This window comes from Lolium rigidum, chromosome 4, assembly GCF_022539505.1.
Source record: "Lolium rigidum isolate FL_2022 chromosome 4, APGP_CSIRO_Lrig_0.1, whole genome shotgun sequence".
Lineage (NCBI taxonomy): Eukaryota > Viridiplantae > Streptophyta > Magnoliopsida > Poales > Poaceae > Lolium > Lolium rigidum.
The window spans coordinates 51,890,924-51,918,831 of NC_061511.1; the positions used below are offsets into that span (position 1 = coordinate 51,890,924).

General features: G+C 41.8%; 4 protein-coding genes across 4 annotated transcripts; 3 read left to right on the forward strand and 1 right to left on the reverse strand.

The window, feature by feature from the left end:
• Positions 1–52: 52 nt before the first annotated feature.
• On the forward strand, positions 53–5,754 carry LOC124708215 (glucose-6-phosphate isomerase, cytosolic). The gene is made up of 23 exons (XM_047239902.1): positions 53–70; positions 158–234; positions 318–399; positions 511–558; positions 876–1,031; positions 1,130–1,226; positions 1,318–1,360; positions 1,613–1,680; positions 1,789–1,873; positions 1,953–2,001; positions 2,169–2,241; positions 2,329–2,389; positions 3,489–3,555; positions 3,635–3,691; positions 3,784–3,837; positions 3,926–4,054; positions 4,154–4,217; positions 4,326–4,399; positions 4,482–4,535; positions 4,643–4,711; positions 5,028–5,117; positions 5,233–5,340; positions 5,472–5,754. Exons 2-23 carry the CDS (start codon positions 200–202, stop codon positions 5,517–5,519), a joined length of 1,611 nt encoding a protein of 536 aa, XP_047095858.1. The 5' UTR covers positions 53–70; positions 158–199; the 3' UTR covers positions 5,520–5,754.
• A 2,045-nt stretch (positions 5,755–7,799) lies between these two features.
• LOC124708285 lies at positions 7,800–9,551 on the reverse strand. The gene is made up of 3 exons (XM_047239967.1): positions 9,271–9,551; positions 9,128–9,185; positions 7,800–8,184 (listed from the first exon to the last, which is right to left on the reverse strand). The coding sequence occupies exons 1-3, from the start codon at positions 9,549–9,551 to the stop codon at positions 8,125–8,127; spliced, it is 399 nt and encodes a 132-aa protein (XP_047095923.1). The 3' UTR covers positions 7,800–8,124.
• Positions 9,552–9,766: 215 nt separating this feature from the next.
• Positions 9,767–13,433, forward strand: LOC124647045 (phragmoplastin interacting protein 1-like). The gene is made up of 6 exons (XM_047187041.1): positions 9,767–10,036; positions 10,112–10,191; positions 10,764–10,907; positions 11,353–11,515; positions 11,968–12,014; positions 12,102–13,433. The coding sequence occupies exons 1-6, from the start codon at positions 9,767–9,769 to the stop codon at positions 13,186–13,188; spliced, it is 1,791 nt and encodes a 596-aa protein (XP_047042997.1). The 3' UTR covers positions 13,189–13,433.
• A 7,231-nt stretch (positions 13,434–20,664) lies between these two features.
• LOC124705839 (zinc finger protein ZAT12-like) lies at positions 20,665–21,219 on the forward strand. Its single transcript, XM_047237533.1, has one exon. It carries the CDS (start codon positions 20,665–20,667, stop codon positions 21,217–21,219), a length of 555 nt encoding a protein of 184 aa, XP_047093489.1.
• Positions 21,220–27,908: the final 6,689 nt, after the last annotated feature.

Genomic DNA, 27,908 nt, shown 5'->3' on the forward strand with positions numbered 1-27,908 from the left:
CTCTCCCCGGCGCTCCGCCATGGCGTCCCCGGCGCTCATCTCCGACACCGACCAGTGGAAGGCCCTCCAGGTGCGCTGCTTCCGTTCGCCGCCGGATTTACCCCCCGCACCCCTTTGGATTCAATTGCCAGCCTCACCGTTGGTTTGGTGACCGCAGGCGCACGTCGGAGCGATCCACAAGACGCACCTGCGCGATCTGATGGCGGACGCCGACCGATGCAAGGCAATGACAGCGTAAGCCTCCCTCCCTCCCTTGATTCGCCGTGCTTCCGTGCGCTCCATGCCTTAATTAAGCCGAGGTGTTCACGGTTTGCCAGGGAGTTCGAAGGCATCCACCTCGACTACTCGAGGCAGCAGGCCACCACCGAGACGGTGGACAAGCTCTTCAAATTAGCAGAGGTGACCGCTTGTCTGATCAAAAACACAATCCATCTTTCTGGTCGTTGAACAGAGCAGCATGCCCGTTTGTATATATAGTAACCTGACATATGTATGCTCGGATTGTCCCAGGCCGCAAAGCTCAAGGAGAAGATTGAAAAGATGTTCAGCGGTGACAAGGTACCTGTCGTGCCCTGTAACCACCGCTCGCGCAGTTGCTGTATCACCTCACATGTGCTCTGTTCAGCATGCACTTGTTTTTTAATCTGTAAACATGTATTTGCCGTGTAACATTGTGCGCTTATGTTAATTGAGTCTGCGCATAAATCTCTTTATATATGAAAGGTTGGCAGATCATCCGGACGAATAATTTGGGCAACAATGCAATTATTAGTCCTCAACGTTTTTATATTTCAAGCTGCCCAGCTCGTTACATATCATTTGGAGTGGATGGATAAGATCTCTGATTTGATTTGATTTGATGATTTGTTTGTCAGATAAACACCACCGAGAACAGATCGGTGCTCCATGTGGCTCTAAGGGCTCCAAGGGATGCAGTCATCAAGAGTGATGGGGTGAATGTGGTGCCCGAAGTCTGGGCTGTTATAGATAAAATCAAGCAGTTTTCAGAAACGTTCAGAAGTGGTTCATGGGTAAAGTATCTACAACGAAAATTTCTGAACAAAACAAAAAAAAAAATGAATCTGGCACAGATGGTGAAGATTGATCACTGCTGTTTACTGAACTGCAGGTTGGGGCAACTGGGAAACCGTTGACAAATGTTGTCTCGGTCGGAATTGGTGGTAGCTTCCTTGGGCCCCTCTTTGTGCATACTGCTCTCCAGACTGGTAAACAATTGTGCTACTCGATAGGTTCTCTAAACTGCGATACTTACTACCAAATTTTGATCTGATATGCCGTGAAAACACTAATTTGCAGACCCAGCAGCGGCAGAATCTGCCAAAGGGCGACAACTGAGATTGTAAGTACCCGAGACATGTTTCTGTATTTCCATTTGCCTGCATCTGCGCGCCCATTGTGTTAGACACTTACTATAGATTGCTCGGAGTCAGAATGTGACTGAATTTTGAACCTTTTGTACCACTCATGCAATCTTTCTAACGGTTTCTTGAATATTGTGATTGAGTCCCTATATTTCTTGACTTCCTATTCTACTTGTGCAATCATATACTCTTTGTCTAGTAACACATGGTCAATATTGGTTATGCTGCAGTCTTGCAAATGTTGATCCAGTTGATGTTGCACGAAGCATCAAAGACTTAGATCCTGCAACCACTCTTGGTAATCACCGTGTTTCACCCTTTATTATGAACTCTCTACATAGATGCTCTCTCTACTTCTGCACTTGTCATCAGAAGTTCTAATCGTTATCATTGAACAAATGTGCAGTTGTGGTTGTCTCAAAGACTTTCACGACAGCTGAGACAATGTTAAATGCTAGAACTATAAAGGAGTGGATCGTCTCTTCTCTTGGGTTAGTCTGTTCAATACCTTCTTTTGCCCCGTTCTGCACCCTTGCTGCTCAGCTATTTATGTAAAGTTTATTGATTCAGACCTCAGGCCGTTTCCAAACACATGATTGCTGTCAGTACTAATCTGAAGGTACCTTTCCAGCCAAATTTCACACTAGCATATTCCTTTTCGAAACTCCATCATCACATTTTCCATGTTTGGCTAATCTGTTAGAGCATTCGTAATGCCATATTATTCCTCGAGATCATGATTCTAATGCGATAAATTTTTAACTATGCCTTTTTCTGTTGAAAAAGCTTGTCAAGGAGTTTGGTATCGACCCTAACAATGCTTTTGCATTTTGGGACTGGGTTGGCGGCCGCTATAGTGGTGAGAACTTTTTTCTATATGAATTAAAAAGTTACCATTATATCCTATGCTCTTTATCATAATAATAATTCTTGTCTATTGTTGCAGTTTGCAGTGCTGTTGGTGTTCTGCCCCTATCTCTTCAGTATGGATTTCCGATTGTGCAGAAGTATGTTATCTTAAACTATATTTGCACCCTGAAGTGAATACCAAGTTTTTGCTATAGGGAAGTAATACAAGTAACAACACAGTAGAAGTTTGAATTGCATAACGTAGGTTCAAGTTTTTGCAAGTTATTATTTTTTATTTTCATGACTGGTAAACGCGCTTGTGCCTTGTTCCGTTCTATGGGCCAGAGTAGATGAGAGAGCATGTCAATAAACAATTGTATGGAATTTAAGCTGAGAGGATGCTAACACTTGTCACACCTTTTCTGGTCAATAAGTTAGTGTCACGACTCATGACCCAAGTGTCATTACCTAAATTCTACCAAGCAGTTATTCTTAAATAAATTCTGAATCTCGAAATGATTGTAACTCTTGTCTTGACTCAAGAGTAAATAAAACTTTTCAATAGCCCTAAAGAAGGACCTCTGTTTGAATAAGGATATCCTTTGCTATTTCATACTGCAACTACTTCATATATGCATTATCATTCATGAAAACGGTAAAAAGATCATGGGTGCTTCATGGAAGTTTACTACACATCTGTGTTCATTACTATTGATCAAATCTTGTGAGTATTAAAAAAGAAGAAATTTCTGAGACGAAAACACGCAAACCTATTACCTTTTGTCCAGCAAATGTATTGACCCAGCTGCACTGTGCTTTTATAGTATTGAGGAAATTTTTGTAGGATGTTATCTTTCTTTATGTCTTTATCATGTATATAAAAAGAAGATAGGATAAGTAAGATTCTGCTGGAACGTTACAAGTATCTATCTACAGGTTCGAGGGTATTAAATAATTCACTACTCGAGCATCCAAAGTAAACACATGCTAGATGGTTTTGAGTCTAGGACAACTTATCCAGGTAGCATAAAGCCACATATCCACTTTTAACTGGAAAGGTTAAAATCCCCTCCTCATATTTTAAAGGCTAGTTTTGGTGGGTTAAATAAAATTGTTGAATATCTCCGATGTCCAACTATCTGTGTTCAACTTCGTTTACTGTCAAGATGTTAATGACATTTCCAAAGTCTGAAAAGAAATTAATTGCATAGTAAAGTGACATGTTCATTGATCCTGTTTTGACTTTTCTTTTTGAAGATTTTTGGAAGGTGCTTCCAGCATTGATAATCACTTCCGCACATCTTCATTTGAGAAAAATATACCTGTAAGTCAGTTTTCGATGGGAATTAGTGATGCCATGTTGTCAACCATTCTTGTAAACATGGTCTTTCATTTCTGGTTAGGTACTCCTTGGTTTGCTGAGTGTGTGGAATGTATCATTTCTCGGATATCCGGCTAGAGTGAGCAACACTGTTCCATTGCCTTGTTATTCCCAGTTATGAATTTTTCTAGTTCTCTATGTGATTATTTGATTGTATTTCCTATTTTTTAGGCAATATTGCCGTATACTCAAGCACTTGAGAAACTTGCACCACACATTCAACAGGTACATTACATTGCTTTTAACAGTTGTCATCTTGGAGTTTCTCTTTTGTTGCTTTTTAATCATAACACTTGCACATTACGTTGTAAAGCTTAGCATGGAGAGTAACGGAAAAGGTGTTTCAATTGATGGTGTTCGCCTTCCATATGAGGCTGGTGAAATTGATTTTGGTGAACCTGGAACAAATGGACAACACAGCTTCTATCAATTAATTCATCAGGTAGTATTTTGTCTCTTCCTCTAGTAATATTGCCAAGAGGTAGTTGTTTGTTCAATGAATATGCACCTTTCTTGACAATGGTTGTGCCCACTCTTCCAGGGAAGAGTTATTCCTTGTGATTTTATTGGCGTCATAAAAAGCCAGCAGCCTGTTTACTTGAAAGGTATTGCACTGAAATATCTCCTTCGGAGTTAAATATTAAGATGCAGCCTGTTATGCTCCTGGTCCTTTAAATAGCGTTTCAAACACTTCCACGCAACATCTTTCTCAGGGGAAACTGTTAGCAATCATGATGAGCTGATGTCCAATTTCTTTGCTCAGCCTGATGCGCTTGCTTATGGAAAGGTAAATGGCTCAACTGTATTTTGGACACACGTGTTTCATGAACTGTTTTGGTTTCTTACTAGAGTTGACTGCATCTTTTCAGACGCCTGAACAATTACGCAGCGAGAACGTTTCTGAAAATCTTATCCCTCATAAGGTGATAATGGCTCACTTATTTCTTATGTGATTATTCCAATGCATCAAGCTGATCACCATAAATGTTTTCTCTCTGACTGAGCATTATCGTCCTTTTGTTCTCTTCAGACTTTTCAGGGCAACCGGCCATCACTGAGTTTCTTGCTATCCTCATTATCTGCCTATGAGATTGGACAGGTATGCCAATTACATTCTCTAAACTATTTGAAGTTGCAAGTTCTTCAACCCTGAATAGCACTACCTCCATTCTGAAATATAAGAGCTCTCTAAATAGGCTTATATTTTGGAACTGAGGTAATAGCTGTTTTTGTTCCACCTTTATATGAAGCCTATATCAAATGCATAATTTACATAAATTATTCTGTAAGATCTGGATTGGTACTCATGTCCCTATGCAGTTTCTTATTTTACTTGCCATTTCCAATATACAAGGCTCTCCAAATTCTGTTGTCACTGTTTCCATAAATGTACTTATATAGTCTGTACCTTTCAGCTTTTATCCATTTACGAGCACCGGATCGCAGTTCAAGGTTTCATATGGGGAATCAACTCATTTGACCAGTGGGGAGTGGAACTGGGCAAGGTATGTGCATGATATATTACTTCGTCCGATATTTCCGTTATTGATTCAAAAGCAAAGTTGTCTCCATCTGGGTCTGTGATATTGATTGTGTTATCTATGGAACTTGATGTTTCAGTCACTGGCTTCTCAAGTGAGGAAACAGCTGCATGCATCACGAATGGAAGGAAAGCCCGTCGAGGGCTTTAACCCCAGCAGCGCAAGTCTGCTGGCACGGTATCTTGCGGTATGTCCCCACTTGCCAGCCTAGCTATCCTCCATCATCTACCATATCCCAAATCCTGATCATAGTTACTGAAGTTCTCACTCTGGGAATCTGGTAGTTCTAACACTAGATTTATTGTTTTTTTTTTGTAGGTCAAGCCATCCATCCCATATGACACCACGGTACTGCCAAAAGTGTAAGCTGACGTTGAGAACTATAGTTGACAAGCTAGGTTGAGCTTGTGGCATAACAAGTTTTCTTGTTTTGAGTTGTCACAACCAGTTTGGTTGTACTGTAATTTTGAAGTTTCTCTTGCTCCGACTTGAGAAAAATAAGTAAATTATCATGATAATTGAATAAATACATGGACTCGGTGACAAACAAGTTCAAGGAACTTTGATTAAAGTTTGAATCCATATGCCGTCCAGTTTGTCTTATCCATATAAACAATAAAACCCCTACTTGGTCATTTGAGATGTTAAGGGCCATAGCTGTTTCACGCCAGTGCGTGCGCCTTTGTGTAGTTGGTGGTGCTGTTGAGTCACTTGTATAACAGTGAGGTGTGCATACAAGTTTCCTTGTTTCGCATGGCTTGCAAGAGATCATAGTTTTGTACCTCAAATGATGGAAAGTAGATACCTGGAAGACGCCCACAGCAATTCCTGGATGTTGGCCTGCAGCAAATATTTGATCGACATATCTTTTGACTTAGAGTCAAGTATCTAAGTAAGGCTGTGCCCTTGTTAATTTTATGTAAATTTAGTGAGTGATTATTCAAGTGTTCAATTACAACCATGAAATCATCCTTAATTATATCCCAGCAAAGTAAATAAAAGGAGAGAGGAGATCGCCGTTCCTGGTCGAGATCCTCCTATCATGCGAGACATGAATCAAACGATTCTCCTAAGATGTGAGACATGAATCAAGCCGAGTTTGGATGCTAACTTGGCCCCACAGCCCTCCTTCGCAACCGATTGGTCAAGCAGGATGAAGAATTGGATGAGGAGTTGAGGACTGGCTATGGATACCCATGGCCTCAGATGATCGTGACAGCCATGGGTGCAGGACAGGACCTGATGATCTTGATCCAACAAAGGTGTGTTGAATATTTGGTTACCAGCAGGTTAGGTGCTCAGATTTCCAACCAGTCTCCGGGGGAAAGAAGTCTACATAACCCCCTAACTATCAGGTTTGGGACACTAATCCCCCTTAAGTTTGGATTGGGACACTTAACCCCCTCAAGTATTGCATACCGGGTAATTCACCCCCTCCAACCATCTAGAGCGGTATTGACCAGTAGTTTAGCTGACGTGGACAGTGGTTTACACAGCTAGAAGGGGTAGATGGTTCAGCTCAGTCCAAATCTCCTGTTCTGCTTTCTCTCCCTTGCAGTCCGCGGCCGGCGGCCGGCCGCGCTAGCCCGTTCTGTCCAATGAGCTGCTCGCCGCCGGCTCCAGCTGCCAGCTTATGCCGCCGCCCCCGCTTTCCCGCTGACACCCCGCAGTGGCCGCGCCTCGCCTCCCTTGTCACCGGAGCAGCCCCGGAACCGCTCGTGCTCTTGCCGCTGCGTGCCCCCGTCGGGTACCCTCCGCCGCCCCGGTCTTCCTCCGCAGTGGCCGTGGACACTGGACAACATGAGGGCCAACGTCTTGTTCTGTACCTACTCCAATGCTTGAATATTTGTTCTTGTTCTGCAGCAGCTGCGCAGTAACCAGAGCAAATCTCATGAATTGAGGATGCAATCAATCTACTGTATGTCAATGAAGAATTACCCACATGTGTCTAGCTACTGACGTTGTGCTTGCATGTTCCTGATTTTGCTCTCCTCTCGATTTTGACGATTCCCCTGCTGACTGCGTGTAAAACATTGGCTTGTCGCTTTGGTCGTCTGTGCACATTCATTAATTCAGCGTTAGCTTTAAGCCTATTCAGGTATCCTAAGACGGGGAAGCAATCAAGCTAGTGATGGAGCGCCACGTCCTGCAAGCTGCAAGCATAGGAGATGGCGGGAATTCTTCACGCTATGGCGGCGGCAAGTAGCTGTATGCCCATATGAACAGAAGAGCGAGATGAGACACCTCCGGCACGGGCGGCGACGTCTGGTCCGCCGCGCCGTTGCAACTTTCGCTGTTGCTTCCCTGGTGCGGCATGGGCAATTTCATGGCGGCAGCCACAGAGCTGGAGGGGACTACCGGCAAGCAGAGCATAGAGAGAACGGGGACGGCTGGCCTTCGCTGCCGCCGTCGCGCGAGGCAAGGAAGCGGAGCAGAGGAGAAATGCCACGGTGAAATAGTTGCCGCGCGTCCACGTCACTAAAACCGCCTACAATACTGCTAAAACCACCGTGGGGGGCTTATTGTCCGGTTTTGCAAACATAGGGGGGTTTAGTGTCCCAAACCTGAAAGTTAGGGGGGTTTAGTGTCCCAAACCTGAAAGTTAGGGGGGTTATGTAGACTTCTTTCGTCTCCGGGGTATCAAACTTGAATGAAAGCACGACAGCCAGTGAGATGGAGCAACACCGGACGACCAATGTTTTAGGGACCATATAAACAAAATAAATATCTGCATTACAAAGTGTGACAGGCTCAGGTGGGGAAAGATACCACAAGCCATTAAGTCATCCTATGAACTTCCTACATTAAATCCCGTTCAACCTTATTCAAGAAGACAACACACTGAATGTGTGAATAAGAGTTTGGTCTCAGCAAACGAAAAGGGAGACTAGTTTCAGCTTTTGCAGGCTATTTCTCCAAAATTCCAGTTCCTCCCCCATTGCAACAACAAAACGGTGCACATGCTGGTCCCCTAAGTAGCCTTCGCCGCAGCCGCTTCCTCCTCTTTCATCTTTTTATCCCATCTGCGTTTCTGAAGAAAAAACGATTCAAGCAAACAGTTGTCAGATGCTTTGTTTGAGGCATGCCTTCATCACAGTTTGTTTATATATTCTTAAAACACACAAAGGTATGCATCACTTCGGTAACAGCTCAACCAGAACTAGCAGCGTAACCATCAAATGAAAATATTTTCTGGTCAAATTGAGCCGTTACCAGTTTATGCATGATAAGAGTGCACAATTGTTCAGGAATATAATTATTAACACAGAACTTTATTACCGGTGCTCCATCACAATAATAGCAGTCTAACTGAAACAATTTGTGCTAATCGTATAAGCAGCCTTACTAGGAACGTATCATTTTTTTAAAATGTACAGTACAAGCTCGTTTTTGATGCCTAATTACGGTTATTTAAATGGTATGCCAGCAACTGAAGGCATGGACTCGCAAGGCCCCGCTGCAACCTACGTATCCGACGCTGAGATAAGCTGCAGTTGGGAGAAATGGGCTCTAAATGTTGATTTTCTAGGAGGTTCTATGGGAAAGTTACTAGATTGCTGAGGTTTGAAATCTCTTTTGCCTAACTTATTCCGGCTTGTCTATACATGGTTCACTGCAATGCCAACACAATTCTGATAGATTTTTGTAAATGTTACAAAACAACATCTCTACATTCTTCTTCAGTATATATGTTGCAGATAGATGGCGTGTACACCAAAGGGTCATCAGTGTGATAAAATAAAAAGGAACATCCGTTCACTAATACCGACTTCTAGTCGAGTAATAGACACTTGCAGTTAAATCAACACACCCAAACTACCACTATCAGCTGGAAAGATGCATGGGTAAGTACAACAATTACATGAAATGGCATGGTTAATTGGTTACACACAAGGGTTGCTATGCTAGTACCAATGCAATGTGCAGAAACTGTATGGCTATGGAAACAAGCCGAGGAGGAGGCGGCGGCAAACCTTGTAGTCGAGGAGCATCTGGGGCATCTTCTTCATCAGCTCAACAGTGTTGGCACGCCTGAAAGAGAAAAAACCCATACCAGATCAAGCACCGAGAAGAGGACGCAAGATCACAGTGAGGAGCGGAGGAAATGGGGGCTCACTTCTCGGCGGCGATGCGGTCGACCTTGTGGCCCTTGCGCTTGGTGCGCATCTCGCCGCGGGGGGCGTCGTAGGTCCAGTCCTCGCCGGCGAGGAGCACCTCCTTGCGGAGCCGCGCGCGCTGTCGGCCGCTGATGCCCAGCGGCTTCCACGCGCCCAGCTCCCAGTACCCCCACACCCCCTTGCTCAGCTCCCCCCTGTACTTGGCCAGCTTGTCCTTCCACGGGTACCCCTCCGCCCACTTCGCCGCCGTCGCCGCCGCCGCCGCCCCCTTCCCGGCCATCTCCTCCTCCTCAACTAGGGTGGCCTCTGCCGCTCGACGGCGGCCGGCCTAGGGTAAGATGAGACCGTCCGAATCCGATGGGCCGTTATGGGCCGGCCCACGTGGGCCCGCACCAGCCCGGCCCAAGTATAAACCTTGCCGTGTGGCCATCTTCCTCTGCCACTCGAGCAAAAACCTCGCAGCCGCCGCCTCCAGCGCCGCCGCAGCAGCCAGCCATGGTGCTCGCGCGCAAGAAGCTGAAGCAGAGGATACGGACGCTGCTCCCCGGCGGCGACGCCGAGGCGGGGGCCGGCGCGGAGGTGAAGAAGCTGAAGGTGCGGCTGGTGTCCTCCAAGCGGGCCCGGCCTAAGCGTCCCAAGAAGCCGACGCCCGCGCCGGTGGTGGAGGAGGAACAGGAAGAGGGGGAGACGGCGGTGGACGTGGAGGAGGAGCAGTCGGATGAGGAGCCGGCGGTGGACGAGGCGGCCCTGGCGCTGAAGGCGGAGGTGGAGCGGCGGAGGGAGGAGAGGAGGAAGGAGAAGAAGGAGAAGAGGAGGGTGAGGAGGCTGTTGGAGGCGGAGGCGGCGGCGAGCAAGAAGCCCGACGTGGAGGACCAGGAGGCGGAAGTGGCCGGCGCTGATCCTGCCGTCCCAGACGATAGGTGAGTTGATGTTTCGACATATCGGTGCTTTTTTGCTCGAGTACCCCATTTGTTGTTAGGTTACTTGAAGTAGGAAAGCAATGTTGAGTTTGTTGATGCTAAGATGAGAGAAAATCAAGAAAAGCAGAGATAGCTTCATAGGTAGTTCGTACAGTGTGAGCCGAGTTCAGAGTAGCTCTATGTAGCAGTATAAACGATGAATCATTGCAGGGGTCATAGTGGATTTTCGGTTGTTTAGCCGTTTAGCGTTGTCATTCATAAGCTGTTGCATAATACAATTGCACATAAAATGATAAAAGTTGTCTTACCATCTGGATTGGTTGTGCTCTGGGACTCGGGGGTGTACACTACAATGTTTTGCCATGCTGGTAGATAACACTTTTAACTATTCATGAAGCGAGACTATTTGATTCTTCATTCAAATAAATGACAGTACATTTGATCGCTTTCTAGCGATGTCTTCTCGTATGGAATGTTGATGTGTGCGGGGTGGTCCGTGGTGTTATTATTTACATGTTGCAATCCTTGTATTGACCTTAGCTGAGTAATGTTATTTTTTGCCTTTGTTTCAGTGAATATAATATAGACATTGCAATCGTGAAAGAAAAGGCGAACAATCTAGACATCGCAAAGATGGAGGGAAAGGCGATGAAAATTAAGTCAGAAGAGGCAAGCCATGAAGCCGGATCTGACAATCCGATTGTGCCGCAAGATAGGTGAGTGGCAGCTTTCGAAGATAGGTGTTGTGGTGTTCGAGTACTTCCTTTCCTGTTGGATAGGTGTGAGAACCAAATAAATTATCGGATAGTGGCTTTGAAGACAACACACTGTTTCAGGAAATAGTTAAAGGGACTACATTAACGTATAGTGACTTAGAATGCATTTAGGTGTTACTTGAACTTGGACTGTCTAATTTTGCTGTTGACTCGAATAGTGCATTCATTCCACAATACATAGAAAATTGCTTGATCATCTGATTTTTTTGTGACAAAGTTCTCCCTCCCATTTTTCTTTGGGAAATGATATGGTAATTGTATTGCTTCCTGGTTGTATGTTCTTTGGACTGGTAAGAATGCGTTGCACAGGATGGAGATTAGTTTCTTCTAGGATGTTGGCCTTGTCGACAAAAGTTGTTTTATTTTTTTAATGTCTTTGTTTCAGTGGGCAAAGTATAAAGAAGGTGTATGTTGGTGGCATCCCATACTATTCATCTGAGGATGACATTAGAAGTTTCTTTGAAGGATGTGGCAGTATCACTGCACTGGACTGCATGACTTTCCCTGAGAGCGGGAAATTCAGGGGTATTGCCATTCTCACATTCAAGGTCAGCTCCGAAACCTTTTATCATTTGCTCTACTTTTCTTATTACTGTTCATGTAGGTATGCTCAATTCGCAAGTGTATCAAACAACCTAAGACATCTTGTTAGTGTACTGAATGTTGAAGGCTGGCGTTTGAGTTAACTAATTCTGCACAGATGGCAGTCAGACTTGTTCACTGTTCTAATCTTGAATTGTAGGTTTAATTTCCAAAACCTCTATGCCATACTTATCTTTATAAGCTCTTGGTGGTAATTGGTTGTGTACCCTTGTGTCTTTTGTTACTACTTTTTAGCAAAGCTTTTACCCACCATTTAATGTTATATAATTCATTGGAGTCAGCTTGCTACCAGCATATGATGCTCCTAATTTTCTATCATAAGTCATGCACATCATAGCATGCTTTTGTCCAATATCATTGTTTGGAGGTTGGAGCCTGACTAAGTTTTCTTGTGCAGACTGATGGGGCTGCACAAAGGGCATTAGCTCTTGATGGTGCAGATATGTAAGCACATTACGTTAATGTAACTGTAACCCCATCTTTGTTTTAATTGTAATTCATAAGTGATAGCATTCTTTTTAACCATCACAGGGGAGGATTCTTTTTGAAAGTCCAGCCTTACAAAGCTAACCGTGAAAAAGTCAAATCTAACCATGAGAAGGAAGACTTTGCACCAAAGATGATAGAGGGATACAATAGGATGTATGTTGGAAACCTAGCGTGGGACATAACAGAGGATGACCTGAGGAGGTTCTTTTCTGATTGCAAGATCTCAGCCATCCGATTTGGAACAGACAAGGAGACAGGTGAATTCAAAGGCTTTGCACATGTTGATTTTTCTGATAGTACATCTCTTGCCGTTGCTATGAGGCTTGACCAGAACGTGATTAAGGGTAGACCAGTCAGAATTAGATGTGCTGTTCCCAAGAAAGAAACCCAGAAATCAGATGACAATGCAAACTCAGATTCATCGAAGAATAAGATCCGTACATGCTATGAATGTGGTACTCCTGGCCATCTCTCTTTTGCTTGCCCTAATAAGAAGGCTTCTGAAGTGGAATCTAGTGAAAAGAAGGCTAATGTTGATTCAGCTGAAGCATCGTCGAAGAAGAGGCGCACGTGCTATGAATGTGGCGTTCCTGGCCATCTATCATCAGCTTGCCCCAACAAAAAGGCTTCTGAATCTGAAGCCGTAGGTGATGAAAATAAGGCTAATATTGGCGCAGCCACAACATCATCAAAGAAGAGGCGGACATGCTATGAATGTGGTGTTCCTGGCCATCTGTCATCTGCTTGCCCAGACAAAAGTGCTGCTGAGGTTGTTTCTAACACACAGACTTTTGATGAACCAAAAATTGCACCTTCAATGGCTTATGAGCAAAATAAAATAGGTGATGGATCAAATTCAGCACCTTCGAAGAGGAGGAAGTGTTATGAATGTGGCATCTCTGGTCATCTTTCGTCAGCTTGCCCCAACAAGAAGGCTACTGAAACTAATTTCGATGAAGCTAAATCTGTTGGTGACTCAAGTACAGTACCTGCTACCACTTCTGGTGAAAAGAAGCCTAGTGACGATACAAGTTCGGCGCCTCCAAAGAAAAAGAAGAGAAGGACATGCTATGAATGCGGCATAGCTGGTCATCTCTCATCAGAGTGCCCCAACAAGGCAGCTGCGTAGTTGAAATGATCATGGTGGACCAGTTGCTTTTTGATAGGTAGTGCCCATCGTTTGAGCCGCACGAAAAAATTTCTCATATAAAGGAGAAGAAATTGTTCCTCTGTAGCATGTCCTTTATAGGATGATCACAAGACATTTTAGAGGGCAATCGTGTATGCAACAAAGAAGTGTTGTATCTTCCATTTACCCTTGACAAATTTTGACTGCTTCATTTATTTACTTTCTGGGGATTTTTTTGGCTGCATCATATATTCCCAATTCTAGCTTACTTATACGAGGAATAACATTGATATAATGAATTATATCTATCGCTCAAAACATATAAAATCACATCTTGTATCAGAGAGTGTTCTTGTGATACCGCTGTTTTGTTACTATGCTAATATTCGGTTTCAAATCGAAGATATATATCTCAAAAAGGAATTGGTTCAAATTGCACAGAATTGGTGAACTAAACAAATATATGAGTGGTAGACTGTACAAAGTATTTTTTTTGTTTTATTTTTGGAAATGGAAGCTTCTACTAATTCTTGATGATACACCCCCAAAAGAGTTCGGCTTCCGGCCTTTGCTTACTACTACTGGATGCTGACTTCTAATTCAATCACCAACAAATTAATATTGCTTACTACTACTGGATGCTGACACCTGATTCAATCGCCACTGACCACGCTTTGTGTGTATGATGACATGTATTATGTATATCCTTGTCATTGCGTTGATCATTCTTAATGCTCCAACTTGATTAGGGTTCAAGGCAGAGCAGTCTGCATCATGCTGGTGGCGACCTACGTGGAGAAGGCAACTGAAACCCTAGGAAATTCAGGCAAGAAGCGAAGTGCTCCCTTTCTCGGCCAGGGAGGTTGCAACTGGGTGAGCTCCAGCCCTAAACGCAGCAACTCGCTGCTGTTCTTTTCCTCTGACAGAGACTGAACTCTCTCAAAAGCAAGTTTCCTTCACCCAGTTCGTCACTTGTGACAGCAACAGCTTGTTAAATTGATAAAGATGGAGAGATTCAGTTGTCTTCTTTATCCATTGGCACACCAACAACAACAATAACAAAAAAAATCACATTTTCTGGTTCCCACTAAGGCAGTTTTGTCGCCTGCGGGGATTTTCGACACCTGTAATATTGTACATAGATTCCTAAAACCAGGAAAAAATCAGATCACAATTTCAATTTTGATCTCCAAACCTGTTTGGTTAACAAAACAGATTATGTGCAGATATTTTGTATTGGTGAGGCGTCATAGTCTTCTGAATCCCTGCTTACTACCCATCTATTCTTACCGAATCTTGAATAGGAAATCTATTTTTGTTACCTCTGTGGGCTTTGCTCAGTTATTTCACTTTCAATGGATAAAAATAATTGCACTGATGCTTAGCTGCATCACAGCACTACAATCACAAAGTATACGATTCAAAATTACTTTAATACTCCATACATGCTATTTTTATATTGTTTTATTGTATTTGGTGCAGCCTAGAGCTGCACCACAACAGAAAGGAAGTGGATAGAACATGGTAAGCTAACTGAATCACAAAGTAGTATCTTAGGTTTTAAACAGGCCACTACTGTCTAGCTTATAATAGGCCATTGCTTTCTGATTTGTCAGTCCAGTTCAAATTTTCAAGGCCTGTCAAAATAAATCAATGAAGAAAAATCATTAGTAGCTGTCGATTCATTAAAATTAAGATGCTGGCTCTTAAGTAGCAAGGGGTTGCACAATTGATGCTAATTTTGCCCCCTATGAGTCATCAAGGAATATAATGCCCTTTCGCAACCTGAAACAGTAGTTTCAACTGTGACGTAACGCCTGAATATCATATTATGTAGCCAATGTTTTCAATCAATCAGTAGTATCTAAAGTAGTGTCCCTTCACTGGAAGAATCTTCCGCATTCAGTGGCCATAGATGCAGAAAACTGAAACCGCCTGGCGCCTTAATCTTCACTTACCATCTCTTTAGTAGTTTTTGTCCTTCAGAAATGATGGTTGACATTTGTAGTGTATACTTTATTTATACATATTGTGCTCAGCATTTTTTCGACATGGGGGAGCAACCCCAGCCTCTGCATCGACTGATGCATGTTGTGCTCAGCATGTATCACTTCATGAGATTTTTTCTCCAAACGTGTATCAAACCTGTGCTTCGATACTGCAGTACCAAGAAACAGGTGTAACTAGCTAGTCTGATCATTGGGCAACAAAGCTGCGTTTTAAACAATCTGCATATGTTTGACATGATGATGCATGAGTTTTTGTGATCTCAGTGCAGCTGCTGCTGAATCTTTCAGGGAATTAAGAAGAAAAGTTCTACTATTGACCATTTATGCGGCAAATAGTCGGCATTGCTCTAGTTCTTTATTCGGAAAGGGAAGGGAAGTTCTATCTTTGCTCAATTATGTGGTGAATGGCAGACGTAGAACAAGTTCTGATGTCAGATGGAAACTTACGGGGGACACAGAAGTCTTGGGATATCCGAGTCAGCTGTTTGACAAGATGATATGGGAGTTTTGGGATCTCTTGTGAACGTGCCACTGAATCTTGAAACAAATGAAGAATCAAGCTTCTACTTTGGAACATATATGCGACAGTAAACAGTGGGTTTATTCTAGCCATGTAGTATGATAGGGAACAAATTTCTATCTTTGCTCAACTATGCGGGGAACGGCAGCAGACCCATCGCAAGCTGCAAGTTCAGATTGAGGCCTGAGAAGGACACATAAGGTAATATGTTATGTGCTGTCATTGGTGATTATTATGGCTAAGCCAATAGGATTAGGTTGCAGGGACAACTAGAACTCTAGTCTTCAACCACCAATCGTCATCATCATGTAGATTATGGCTCTATATTTAGCAAACTGTAAATTGGCCATTTCTGTTTCTTGGAAAATGTGTTCGTTATCTGAATCTTTTAGAGCAACTGGGTAGCTGGTGAACAGAGCATAATTGCTCTATTTTTTATAAAAAATATACTGAGTTAAGCGTATCTGTGGGAACCGAGGGATATTGTGTTGCTTCAGGGTGCACAAAGGACTATCTTGCCAAGTGGCCTTTGCTAATTCCTGGCTCCTCTCATCGCATCCATTATATGACGTGACGTAACGAACAGATGCGCATTGTCATCGATGTACTAGTAATCTAAAGAATCTCAAGTAGTGAGCAGCAGGTATATTTTTTAGAGGATTCATCAGACATAACACATAATCTTGACCTGATAGTATGCTTACTATTAGTGAGTGCTAACATCTGATTCAATCACCACTGACCACTTGCTCTGTGCGTGTGATGACATGTATATCGTTGTCATTGCGCTAACTAGGCTAACACTCCAACTTGATTAGGGTTTGGAGGCAGATCAGTGTGCACCACACTGGTGGCGACGGACGTGGAGAAAGCAACCAAAATCCTAGAAAATCCAGGCAAGAAGCGAAGTGCTCTCTCTCTCTCGGCCAGGGAGGCCCCAACTGGGCGAGCTCCAGCCTTAAACGCAGCAACTCGCTGCTGCTCTTTTCTCTGACAGTGACTTAACTCTTTCTCAAAAGCAAGTTTGCTTCACCCAGTCTGTCACTTGTGAGAGCAACAGCTCACTCATCATGGCAGCGAACTTCTTTTGTTAAATTTGTACAGATGGAGAGATTCAGTTGCCTTCTTTATCCATTGGCAGAACAAAAAAATATATCCGCTCTAGATTGGTTCCGGCTTATGCAGTTTTGTTAACCCATGGGGGTTTTCGGCACCTCATAATATTGTCCACGAATTTTTACTCTGTTGTTAACTTATAATGCGGTGAGAAGGATTAAAGGGAAAAGAAAAATGGTCATCTCACTTGTTTGGCCAGGAAAAAGTTTCTGCCGGTATCCGGTATTAGTGAGGCGGCACAATCTTCTACTTTCTGGTATCTGGTTTTTGAATCCTTTCTTACTACTCATGTACTCTTACCTAGTCTTAAATAAGGATTTTTTTTCTCGAACACATGCCAAAGCATGCGTCATTATATATTAGAAGAAGCCATCGAGAAGACGGGAGCAAACAAGGGTAGCAGAGCTACGGAAATACAGAGAAAGCAAAAGAACTGTACAAGGCTAACTTAGTTAGACCAAAAGCTCCTCATCAAGGCTAACATCAGGAGGTCTAGCATGTAAAGGCAGTTGTCGTAGCGCCTTGGATATTTCTGTGCTTTGCTTGAAATTATTATTTTTACCTTTATGTGCTTTGCTTAGATATTTCTGTTTCAATGGATAAAACAATTGCATTGATGGTTTGCTAAATCACAGCACTACAAGCACAAGTTATACAGTTCATAGTTGCTTTAATTATACTCAATTCATTTTATATTGTTTACTTTTATTTGGTGCCGCCTAGAGCTTCAACACTGAAAGGAAGTGGCTAGAACATGGCAAGCTAACTGAATCGTCAAGCAGCATCTTAGGTTTTTAAACAGAACACAACTGCCTAGCTTATAACAGGTCACTGCTTTCTGATTTGTCAGTTCGGTTCAATTTTTCAAGACTTCAAAAATAATTCAATGAAGAAAAATCATTTGTAGCTGTCCTGATTCATTATATTTATGATGCTGGCTCTTAAGTAGCAAGGGGTTGCATTATTGATGCTAATTTTGCCCCCTCGTGAGTCATTAAGGAATATACTGCCCTTTCGCAATCCGAAACTGCAGTTTCAACGCTGACGTAACGCCTCAATATCATATTATGTAGCCAACCTTTTGAATCAATCAGTAGTATCTGAAGTAGTGTCCCTTCGCTGGAAGATTCTTTTGCATTCAGTGGTCAGCACACTTCATATTTAGAAAGTAGACGCAGAAAACCAAAACCGCACGACGCCTCGACCGTCACTTACCATCTCTTAATTAGCTTTTTTCCCTTCAGAAATGATGGTTGACTTTGTTTCTCTAATGTATATTTTTCTGATATAGGTTGTGCTCAGCATGTATCACGTAGTTAGAATATTCTTGAATAAATGTATCAAACCTGTGTTTTGATACTGCAGTACCAGAAAATCAGATATAATTATATATAAGTAGCATAGTAAGCAAGTCAACACAAGCAATTCTGATAATTGGGCAACAGAGCTGTCTGCATAGGTTTGACATGATGATATAGGAGTTTTGGGATCTCAGTGCATCTGTTGCTGAATCTTGAGGCAAACGAAGAAGAAAAATTCTACTTTTGACGATTTATGGAGCAAATGCCGGGCTTGTTCTGGTTAATTTCGAAATGGAAGCAAAGTCCTATCTTTGCTCAATTATGCGGGGAATGGCAGCAGACGCTCCGATACCTGATAGGGACACAAAAGATTTGGGAACTCTGAGTCAGCAGACGCTCCGATACAAGAAGTTTTGGGATCTCTGATTCAGCTGTTTCTGAATCTTGAGGCACGTGCAGCAGAAAACTTCTTCTCTTGACTATTTACGTGAAAAATCACCGGGCTTACTTCAGTTATTTATTCTGCAAGGCAAGCGAAATTCAATCTTTGCTTGACTATGCGAGGAACGGCAGACGCAGGGCAAACCAATGGGATCAGGTTGCCGGGACAACTAGAACTCCAGCCTCCAAGCACCAATCATCAGCAGCATGTAGATAATACTAGCTCTATCTATAGCAAACTGCAAATTGTCCATTTTCTGTTTCTTGGCAAATGTGTGCTCAGCAAGTTATCTGAATCTTTTACAACAACTGGGCAGCTGGTGAACAGAGAATAATTGCTCCTTTTTTAGTACTGACTTGAGCGTATCACGGGTGCCAAAAGATTATGTTGCTTCAGGGTGCACAAAGGACTATCTTGGTAAGTGGCCTCTGGGAATTCCTTTGCTCCTTGCACCGCATCCACCGTGACGTGACGCATCAAACGGATGGGATGCACTACTACTTATCTGAAGAATCTCAAGTACTGAGAAGCAGGTTTATTTTATAGAGGTTGTTTAATCAGACATAACACAAGAGTTTGATCCATGACATGTAAATATGAACCTGGCAGTTTCTTCTTTTTCTATGAGATGTGAACAGGGGCAATATTCCGGTTGATCCCCGTCAAACAGTTCCACTGCATGGAACAAACCGAGACGCCATGAACTCTCAACCATGATACAGAAACAGAAGCCACTGTTAAGACAAGTTGCTATACTAAAACAATCTGGGAAACAGTTGCAATAGGAAATTACTAGCAAGTAGAGAATGCACAGCTAGTCCTTGCTGACATCAAGCAAGCAGCAATTATTGATCATTTCAGTCCGATCAGGCAGTGCGGTATCGACGCAAGCAACCCCGAGAACCAATCATCGACGACACGAAAACCGGTTAACATGCAGAGAGTTGGATTTGTTAAGTTCCACTCCCAGATGACATTACTTGCTGGTTATTTAGCCCTGGCTACTTTTGACTGGAAGAGCCATCTCTGATACTATTACCAACACTGCAAGTAACTAAGTGCAAAAAGGTATTAGATGCCCCCCAAGAAAGAAAAATAAGAAGACTATTCATGTGGCATTTGGAGCAGGCATGAGGCGTTTTATAAGCTCGTCATTAAGAAAGCGATCATCATCGACACTGATTTAGTTGTACTTCCAGGTTGCCCTACTAATCAGCCTACCTAGCCATGGCCAAAGCTGATGGGACTGACTGGCTGAAGTAAACTCAGCAGGATTGCAAGTAGTTCAGTGGGCCTCCATGCATCTCTAGAAAAGAAAATAAGATCTTCATTGACACAATGTACCATGTCATAACATAATCTTCACAAGTATTCCCTCCATTCCAAATCAAGTGACGCAGCTTTGTGTAGATACGGATGTATTTCTGACACCGTATCTACACATTGAAATGTGTCTAGAATTCTATACATCTGTATCTAGACAAAACTACGTTACTTAATTTGGAACAGAGGTACAATTTTCTAAGCTCAACTCCCAGCTGATCCTTCTGAAATGAAGTGTTATTCCACAATTCAAAGTTTTTGTTCTTCAGACTTTTAAGCCTCTCCAAACCAAGACATGTCTCTGGAGAAGGAACAGTTGCTCTTCAGAATATGCAGAAAGGCCCCTCACATGAACATGTGCACAAGTCAAGCCTGGTTGATGATTTGAACCGAACAGGGGAGTGCACACTCAGCTACGTGCATCACCGGGCTGCATATTCTTTCCATTAATTCCAGGAGAGGCATCCGGTTTGCGACGCGCGTCGCTTGCGGTTCGGCTTTGATCCACTTCTGCAAACGAGCAGCGGCATCGAGGAGGAAATACTCGACGCCGTTGTTTCGCCCTCTTCATCACCCTCTAGAGGCAACTTGTGCATTTCTTTATCCGGAGGCGTCACTACTGGTTAGTGGATGATTGTATGGTTCATATGGCCTATAAATACAGCTACGGCCTGGGACGCTTCTTCATCTTATTCTGCTGCCTCTTCTTCAGAGTATCAGGGATCGATCAACTAGGTTGAGAGTTGAGAGATTGAACAGTGAGCCATGATGAAGCGAGTTACATTCGAGGAGAACGAAATGGCGCGCGTGCTGCTCCTTGTGTCGCGGGAGCAGGCGATGCACATGCCGATGCCGATGCCGGGGCCGGTGCCGGTGGCTGGGCGCGGTGACCGCTCCCCTGAGCGGGCGTTCGTGTGCAAGACGTGCGGCCGCGTGTTCCCCTCCTTCCAGGCTCTGGGCGGGCACCGCGCCAGCCACAAGAAGCCTCGGCTGGACGGCGACGACCTCAAGCCCAAGCTGCACGGCTGCTCCGTCTGCGGCCTCGAGTTCGCCATCGGCCAGGCGCTCGGCGGCCACATGCGGCGCCACCGAGCCATGGGCGGCGTCATGGCGCCCCTGGCAGTGATCAAGAAGCCCAGCGCCGGCAGCAGTGGTGTTGTTGTCGCCGGCGGCAACAAGCGCGGGCTGTGGCTCGACCTGAACCATCCGCCGTGCAGCGACGACGCCGATCACGGCGAGTGCGGCCACGACGCGGCTGCCGCCGGGTACACGTTCCACCAGTTCCTCGACACTGGCACCATGGCGGTGGACTGCGTCTAGCTACTCTCCCTCCCCATTGCCTGGTTTTTGCCGGATAGGATATTTTCATGTGTGTTGCTGTACACTTTTTTTATCCTTTTTATTTTCTTCTTTTATTTTTTTCCATTGGTGGAGATATTAATCCACATTTTGTAGCAGTAGATATATATGAGTGACTAATCCAAGGCATGGCATGTCACATAGATCATGTCACATAGATCATTTCTTTTTGAGGTGATATTGTGCTCAATTTGGTAGCTTGTAGGCTCACCGCAGCTAATTACCTCGGGTTTACCGGTTATATTGATGAGAAACCCATTGGTCAAGTGGCTCAGTTAATGTAATTATATATTTATTAGTCAGACTAAAATAAATATGGAGCTTGTGGATTTTCATTTAGTGCTCTATCTCTACTATCTGCTAATTCTCCTAGATAAGTTCAAATTTTTCGGAAAGAAGGTTGAAAACCCGGTCTCTCCATCAAAATGATACACCCATCATTTTTATTATATTATATTATTTAACATATTCAAACCCGTTTCTTAAAAGCGATGTTTAGTTTTGGCCTTAAAAAGTGGATCACCGAAACACTATGAAATGATAAGCCGCAATTCATCCAAAATATGAATTTTCTTGTCATGTTAAAAATGAATAGCGGCGTTTTCTTTGATTTTGCATCGATTAAAAAAAATGCTCGTATCAGTGGGTGGACAATTTTTTTATTCTCATTTATTGCATTCTCCATACCATGAGTTTTTCTTCAAATTTATCATATCTACAAACAATTGTGTGGTACCACAATTTATCTTTGTGCAAAAAAGACAAGTGTAACATTTTATTTATTTCTGCACATGACACAACCAATCAAAATTTTCAATGAAGTCTTGTGTCTTATAGTCTCATGTCATTCCTTAAATGTATAGAATTTTACATTGTTTAGATACTCTGAAATACAAAGCCACTGATCTAGGAAAAAAAATACAAAACCACTATCCTAAACCAAGTTGTTGTTTAAGTTGAACTAGGAAGGTGGCCCTCGCCAAGGGGAGGGCATCATATTTATCATTGTGATCTATAGAGAAATTTCTAAGATATAACCCGCTGAAAACAAACAATTTTAGAATGACAATCTGGAAACTGAATACATAAGAAAAAATATTATCAGACGACAATGTCAATTTCGGTATTGATATTTTCCTAGGTGTACCATAGTTTCCATGTGCAATCACATGTTTAGTTACTAATTATCGAGCCTCAACCTAGATGGAATTATTGCATCTGATCTCTTTTGATCCCTTCGATCTAACAAAAATTGTACTTACCAATTATGGATGGCTGTGCTGAAGTCCACTTACAATATCCAAGTATAGTTCATCTTCCAACACTAACTCGTAAGCTCATTGTGAGCAGGTTCCATATATCATTATTGCGTTCTTTTTAATAAATATATTTTAACATATAACCAACAAAATCTGAAACTTATTTATCACATGGTAGACTTCAAGCTTCCGATTTTAAAGCATCGTTCCTTGTGTACCTCACAACAAATGCTCGTGAGTAGCTCTTCATTCATCTACACAATATATGATCTGATCAAAGGATGTATGGTAAAATATTACATCTCGAAGGCGAGTGAGTTAGACTGGTGTGGCTAATGCGGAAACAACGTGTTTAATCAGTTGTAACATTTATATTTTTGTGTTGACTAACTAATAATTAGTATCTCCCGTGAATACTTGGTGATGTTTTGTGATATTAATAGACACTTAATGTAAGAATAATCGTTATTTGGATGTTAGTATTTTTGTGTGGTGACATTAGAATATCTCAAGACTTAATTAATATTAGTTTAAATACTTTTGACCTTAAACGCATGGGTATGGTGTTTCCGACACCGTTCTTTTTTTCTTTGAGATTGGATGCAAGAAGGAGAAAAAAGCTACTTTTCCATCTGCCAAGGCGAGCACGAATCTCGAGTAATAAATCAACGGTGACAAAAACACCCACACATACAAAATCCATTCTAGTTAGTGTTAGTGATGAACTTTCAATTGTTTTCTATTGTAATTTAAGATGGAGAGTCATCTACAATTTCAATCTTCGTTGTTTCTTTCCAACTTTAGCGCCGAATCAGACAACGTGTGGTGAATTTACGTGCATACTCGAGACGAAGGTTTTGGGATAAGGTTTTGGAATATGTTTTTATATTTTTAATAGATGCTTAATGTAAGATTAGTTGATATTCAAATGTTATATTTTTTTTGCTCACAATAGAATTTCTGAAGACTTAATTATTTATGTATTAGTGCCAACTTTTGCTTTTTTTTCCCAAAATTTATGATGAAGAATCATTCACAATTTTAATCTTCGTGATTTCCTTCCAACTTTACCGCCCAATCAAATAGCTGGAGCTGAATACGCGCATACTTGAGGCGAAAGTTCTAGTATACATTTTTCATTTATAATAGAATTAATAATTTAATCACCACTCAATTATTTTTATATTTATTTTGTATTAAAAATAAATTTACACTTTTTTATTTAGTATACATAAATAAATAAATAAATAAATAAATAAATAAATAAATAAATTAGCACTGTGTAGTCTAGTACGAATTTTAGCTGACATAAAACCTAATGAGTGTAGCATATTTTCTTTGACATGGACGAAGCCCATATTAGCCTCGTATAGTGCCCAGGCTTCTTTTTCTTTTTGATATGCCCATCAATCACACGTTATTTGGATACGTTCTGCACAATTTTTTTTTTCCTTTATGGCCCAAAACCTGAATCAGCACACATATTGTTAGTTTTCCATGTACGGCTTTATGTTGTCCCTTGATGTACAACGTGACTGGAACATATTTTGTACCCGTTATATGAGATATTGTGTTTACGTGTTAACTTTAAATCTCAACCATAAAAATCTACAACCAATGGTTATAATTTTATTAGATGATGTGGGTTAATGTGGTGTCTCTATTAGACAAGCCACGTATTGTGCTTTTAGTATATAATTGTGCTTTTAGTATATAATAGATGGTTTTAGAAACTTTAGGGTTTAACATGGATGGTTTCATAATTCAGGTTTTGAGTGACACTAAGCACCGTAATTCAGAGTTCAAAATGAATTTCTTTTAAATTTTAAAATATAAATTATAAAAACTGAACTACAATGCAATGAATAATCAATTTTGCTAATCAATCTTTTAAAGAAAAGTTGTTCTCTTAGCTTCCATGATTTTATCATTTAAACATTATAGATATGTACTAGCTAGACTATATATTTGTCTCTCCAATTCACATGCGCGCAATTGTTTCTAGTTATCAACATTTTGCATCAATGTTTATTCTCCGTATTTTACAACAAATGATTCTTCTGTAGTGCTCATTATGTAATTTTGTATTGAATGCTTATCATGGTGTTTTGCACGCCAAAAGACAAGACCCATCATCTCCATTTGTCTATTGTAGAGTTTAAGTGAGAAATTCCAGCAGAGTTATGAATCTTGATTCATATGACTACATTGTATAAATATAGTTCTACAATAGCACGTGTGAAACGATCGTATGAGCACCCCAGTGCTAATTAAATTTTAATTCATTTTCAATTTAGGCTTGACACAAAAGGTTATTTTTTAGATACACAACTATGTGAATTTACCTATATGATAAGGTGCAAGCGATCTACATAAGATACAAGATACAAGTAATAAAGTGCGGTAAAAGGTTTGAGGTAACCAATAGTGAAGCACACAGTGGCACAAGGGATGATTCCCTAGTTCCTTCCCTTTATTTTGAGGAATACGTCTACGTTGGAGGGGCATGGTGCCACGAAGATCAACCAACGCCACAGAGACCTCGCCTTATTCCCCGGTCAACAAACCACGAAGGTTAGCCCACGCTCCACTAAGCGATAGCCTTGAAGGTGGAAACCGAAACCTACACAAAGCTTGGGGCACGCATCCACAATTGAATTAGAGGCTCCCAAGATTACCATGAAGGTCTTACAACACAAAAACAAGTTAGCACAAAGAAATCAATACCTAGGGATTCCAAAGGAACCACTAGGCAAAAGATCCTCAAGTGAATGAGGAGGAAATTCAAATCGCTTTGGCGAGCTTGTAGATCTAAGTCTTACCCTTAAATTCTCCAAAGATCAACTCTTTTGATTTGCTAATGGAGGAGATTTAGCAATTTGGAGTGGCTCAGATTTTAGGGTTCTCGAGGGGAAAACGAGTAGCCCAATCTTAAAGAAGGAGAGGGGTATTTATACCCCCTCCAAAATGTAGATGTTGGGAAAAACAGGGTCCGGATAATCCAGCCTAAGAAAATTTCCGGCCGTCTCAAATAAACTGCGAGAAAACTCTACGTAATAATCCACCCCTACAAAAGGGGATTGCGCAGCTTGACAAATTCTAGTCCTCGTGATTGCATTATTTTTTAGATCCATAAAGAAATTTGTTAGACCCATAAAGAAATTTTATTGCGGGAAAAATCATTAGTGACATGTATATCCTCGTCATTGCATTAATTAGGCTAATTTCGGTTTGCGGCAATGCTGTCTGCATCACACTAGTGGTGACCTATGTGGAGCGAACAAAAACCAGAGAGGTCCTAACTAGGTGATCTCCATCTGCAAACGATGTAACCCGCTGTTCTTTTCTCTAACACTGACTTAACTCTTTTTCCAAAAGCAAGTTTCCTCCACAAATTTTGTCTTGTAGGAGAGGAACAACTTGCTCAAGATTATACATTTGTCAAATGGATAAGAGAGAGCGCGGGGGAGAGGGAGAGGGACAAAGACAGGGAAAGAGAGATTCAATTGCCTTGATTATCCATGGAAGAAGGGACAAAAAAATATTTTTTCGAGAAAACGCAAAAGGTCTTTACATTTCATTTGATTGAAAAGAGAGAGTTTGGTGTTACACGCCTCTTAAGTGGCCAAAGGGAAGAAAAATTTACACCTTAGTGGACATAACAAATAATTATCCACCTTAGATTACTTCCTGTTAGACGGTTTCAGTACCCATGGGGATGTTTGGCGCATCACAAATGTTTGCCGTTTCATGATGTTTCCTTCACACACCCCCAAAATAAAATGTGAAATTCCTATCAATGTAGTTTTACAGCCTTGTTGCTTACTAAATAAGTCATTCACCTCTGTTACCCTTTGGTGTGCTAATCAGATATTTCTTAAAAAATTTGAAGTCATGCTTAGCTGCATCATAGCACTACTAGAACAGAGTATACAATTCATAGTTGCTGTAAAACTAACCACTAAATTTCGTTTGGTGCAGCCTAGACAGCACCACATAAACGAAGTGGATAGAACATGGCAAGCTAACTGAATCATAAAGCATCATCTTAGGGTTCCAAGCAGAACACTACTGTGTAGCGCATAAAAGGTCATTGCTTTCTAATTTGTCATTTTAGATCAGTGATGAAAACCACTGATAGCTGTCCTGATTCTATATCTATTCTTCTCACAAATTAAGACGCTGGCTCTTAAGTAGCAAGTCGTTGCATATGTTATGCTAATTTTGCCCCCAGAGAATCATTAAGGAATATACTGCCCTTTCGCAACCCAAAACCGCAGAGGGTGACGCAACACCTCAATATCATATTATGTAGCCAACCTTTTCAATCAATTAGTTTTATCGAAAGTAGTGTCCCTTACCCGGAGATTCTTATGCATTCAGTGGTCAGTGCACAGCATACTCTAGAAAGCAGATGCAGAAAACTAGAACCGCTCGACGCCTTGATCGTCACTTATCATATTTTAGGATCTTTCCATCACAAATAATGGTTGACATTGTTCCTCTAATGCATATTTAATTCATCTATGTTGTGCTCAGCATGTATCACGTAGAGAGAATATTCTTGAAACAAAAAAGTATCAAGTTGTGCTTTGATACTGCAGTGTTAAGAAACCAAATACAACTAGCACAACAAGTAAGTCAACACAAGAAATTCTGAGTATTGGGTAACAAAGCTGTGTTCCAGTATAAACAATCTCTACATAGGTTTGACATGATATATAGGAATTTTCAGAATCTCAGGTGCAACTGTTGCTGAATCTTGAGGCAAATCAAGAAAGAAACTTCTGCTATTTACCATTTATTATGTGGGAAATAGCCGGTTTTGTTTTAGTTTTTTATAAGGGAAGCCAAGTTCCATCTTTGCTCAATTATGCGGGGAACAGCAGCAGACATTGAGAAAGCTACGAGGTCAGATGGAAACTCACTTGAGAGGGACCCAAAAGTTTCGGTAACTCCAGGTCAGCTGTTTGACATATGATGATACAAGAAGTTTTTGGATCTCTGATTCAGCTGTTTCTGAATCTTGAGGCACATGGAAGACGGGAACTTGTTCTTTGACTGCTTATGCGGCGAATAACTAGGCTTGTTCCAGTTATTTTTTTAAACATAAGGCATTACGCCCAGCTTTAAATTAATAAAGCCATGTTCCAGTTATTTATTCTACAACTGAAGCAAAATTCTATCTTTGCTTGATTATGCGGGGAAAGGCAGATGCACGGCTGGCTCCAAGGTTAGACCGAGACTTCAGACGGAAACAGAAGTTACTTATGTTAATATGTCATGTGCTAAACCAATGGGATTAGGTTGCTGGCACAACTAGAACTCCAGCTTCCAAGCACCAATCTATAGCAAACTGCAAATTGGCCATTTCTGTTTCTTGGAAAATGT

Bases quoted from the DNA above. Each gene is read 5' to 3' on its own strand.
- LOC124708285 (XM_047239967.1), bottom strand. From the start codon at position 9,551: ATGGCCGGGAAGGGGGCGGCGGCGGCGGCGACGGCGGCGAAGTGGGCG. The intron at 9,186-9,270 runs GTGAGCCCCCAT...TTTCTCTTTCAG, and splicing joins GACCGCATCGCCGCCGAGAA to GCGTGCCAACACTGTTGAGC. The intron at 8,185-9,127 runs GTTTGCCGCCGC...TTTTTTCTTCAG, and splicing joins AGATGCTCCTCGACTACAAG to AAACGCAGATGGGATAAAAA.
- LOC124705839 (XM_047237533.1), top strand. From the start codon at position 20,665: ATGATGAAGCGAGTTACATTCGAGGAGAACGAAATGGCGCGCGTGCTG.
- LOC124647045 (XM_047187041.1), top strand. From the start codon at position 9,767: ATGGTGCTCGCGCGCAAGAAGCTGAAGCAGAGGATACGGACGCTGCTC. The intron at 10,192-10,763 runs GTGAGTTGATGT...CCTTTGTTTCAG, and splicing joins CCTGCCGTCCCAGACGATAG to TGAATATAATATAGACATTG. The intron at 10,908-11,352 runs GTGAGTGGCAGC...TCTTTGTTTCAG, and splicing joins CCGATTGTGCCGCAAGATAG to TGGGCAAAGTATAAAGAAGG.
- LOC124708215 (XM_047239902.1), top strand. From the start codon at position 200: ATGGCGGACGCCGACCGATGCAAGGCAATGACAGC. The intron at 1,681-1,788 runs GTAATCACCGTG...ACAAATGTGCAG, and splicing joins AGATCCTGCAACCACTCTTG to TTGTGGTTGTCTCAAAGACT. The intron at 4,400-4,481 runs GTAAATGGCTCA...GCATCTTTTCAG, and splicing joins ATGCGCTTGCTTATGGAAAG to ACGCCTGAACAATTACGCAG.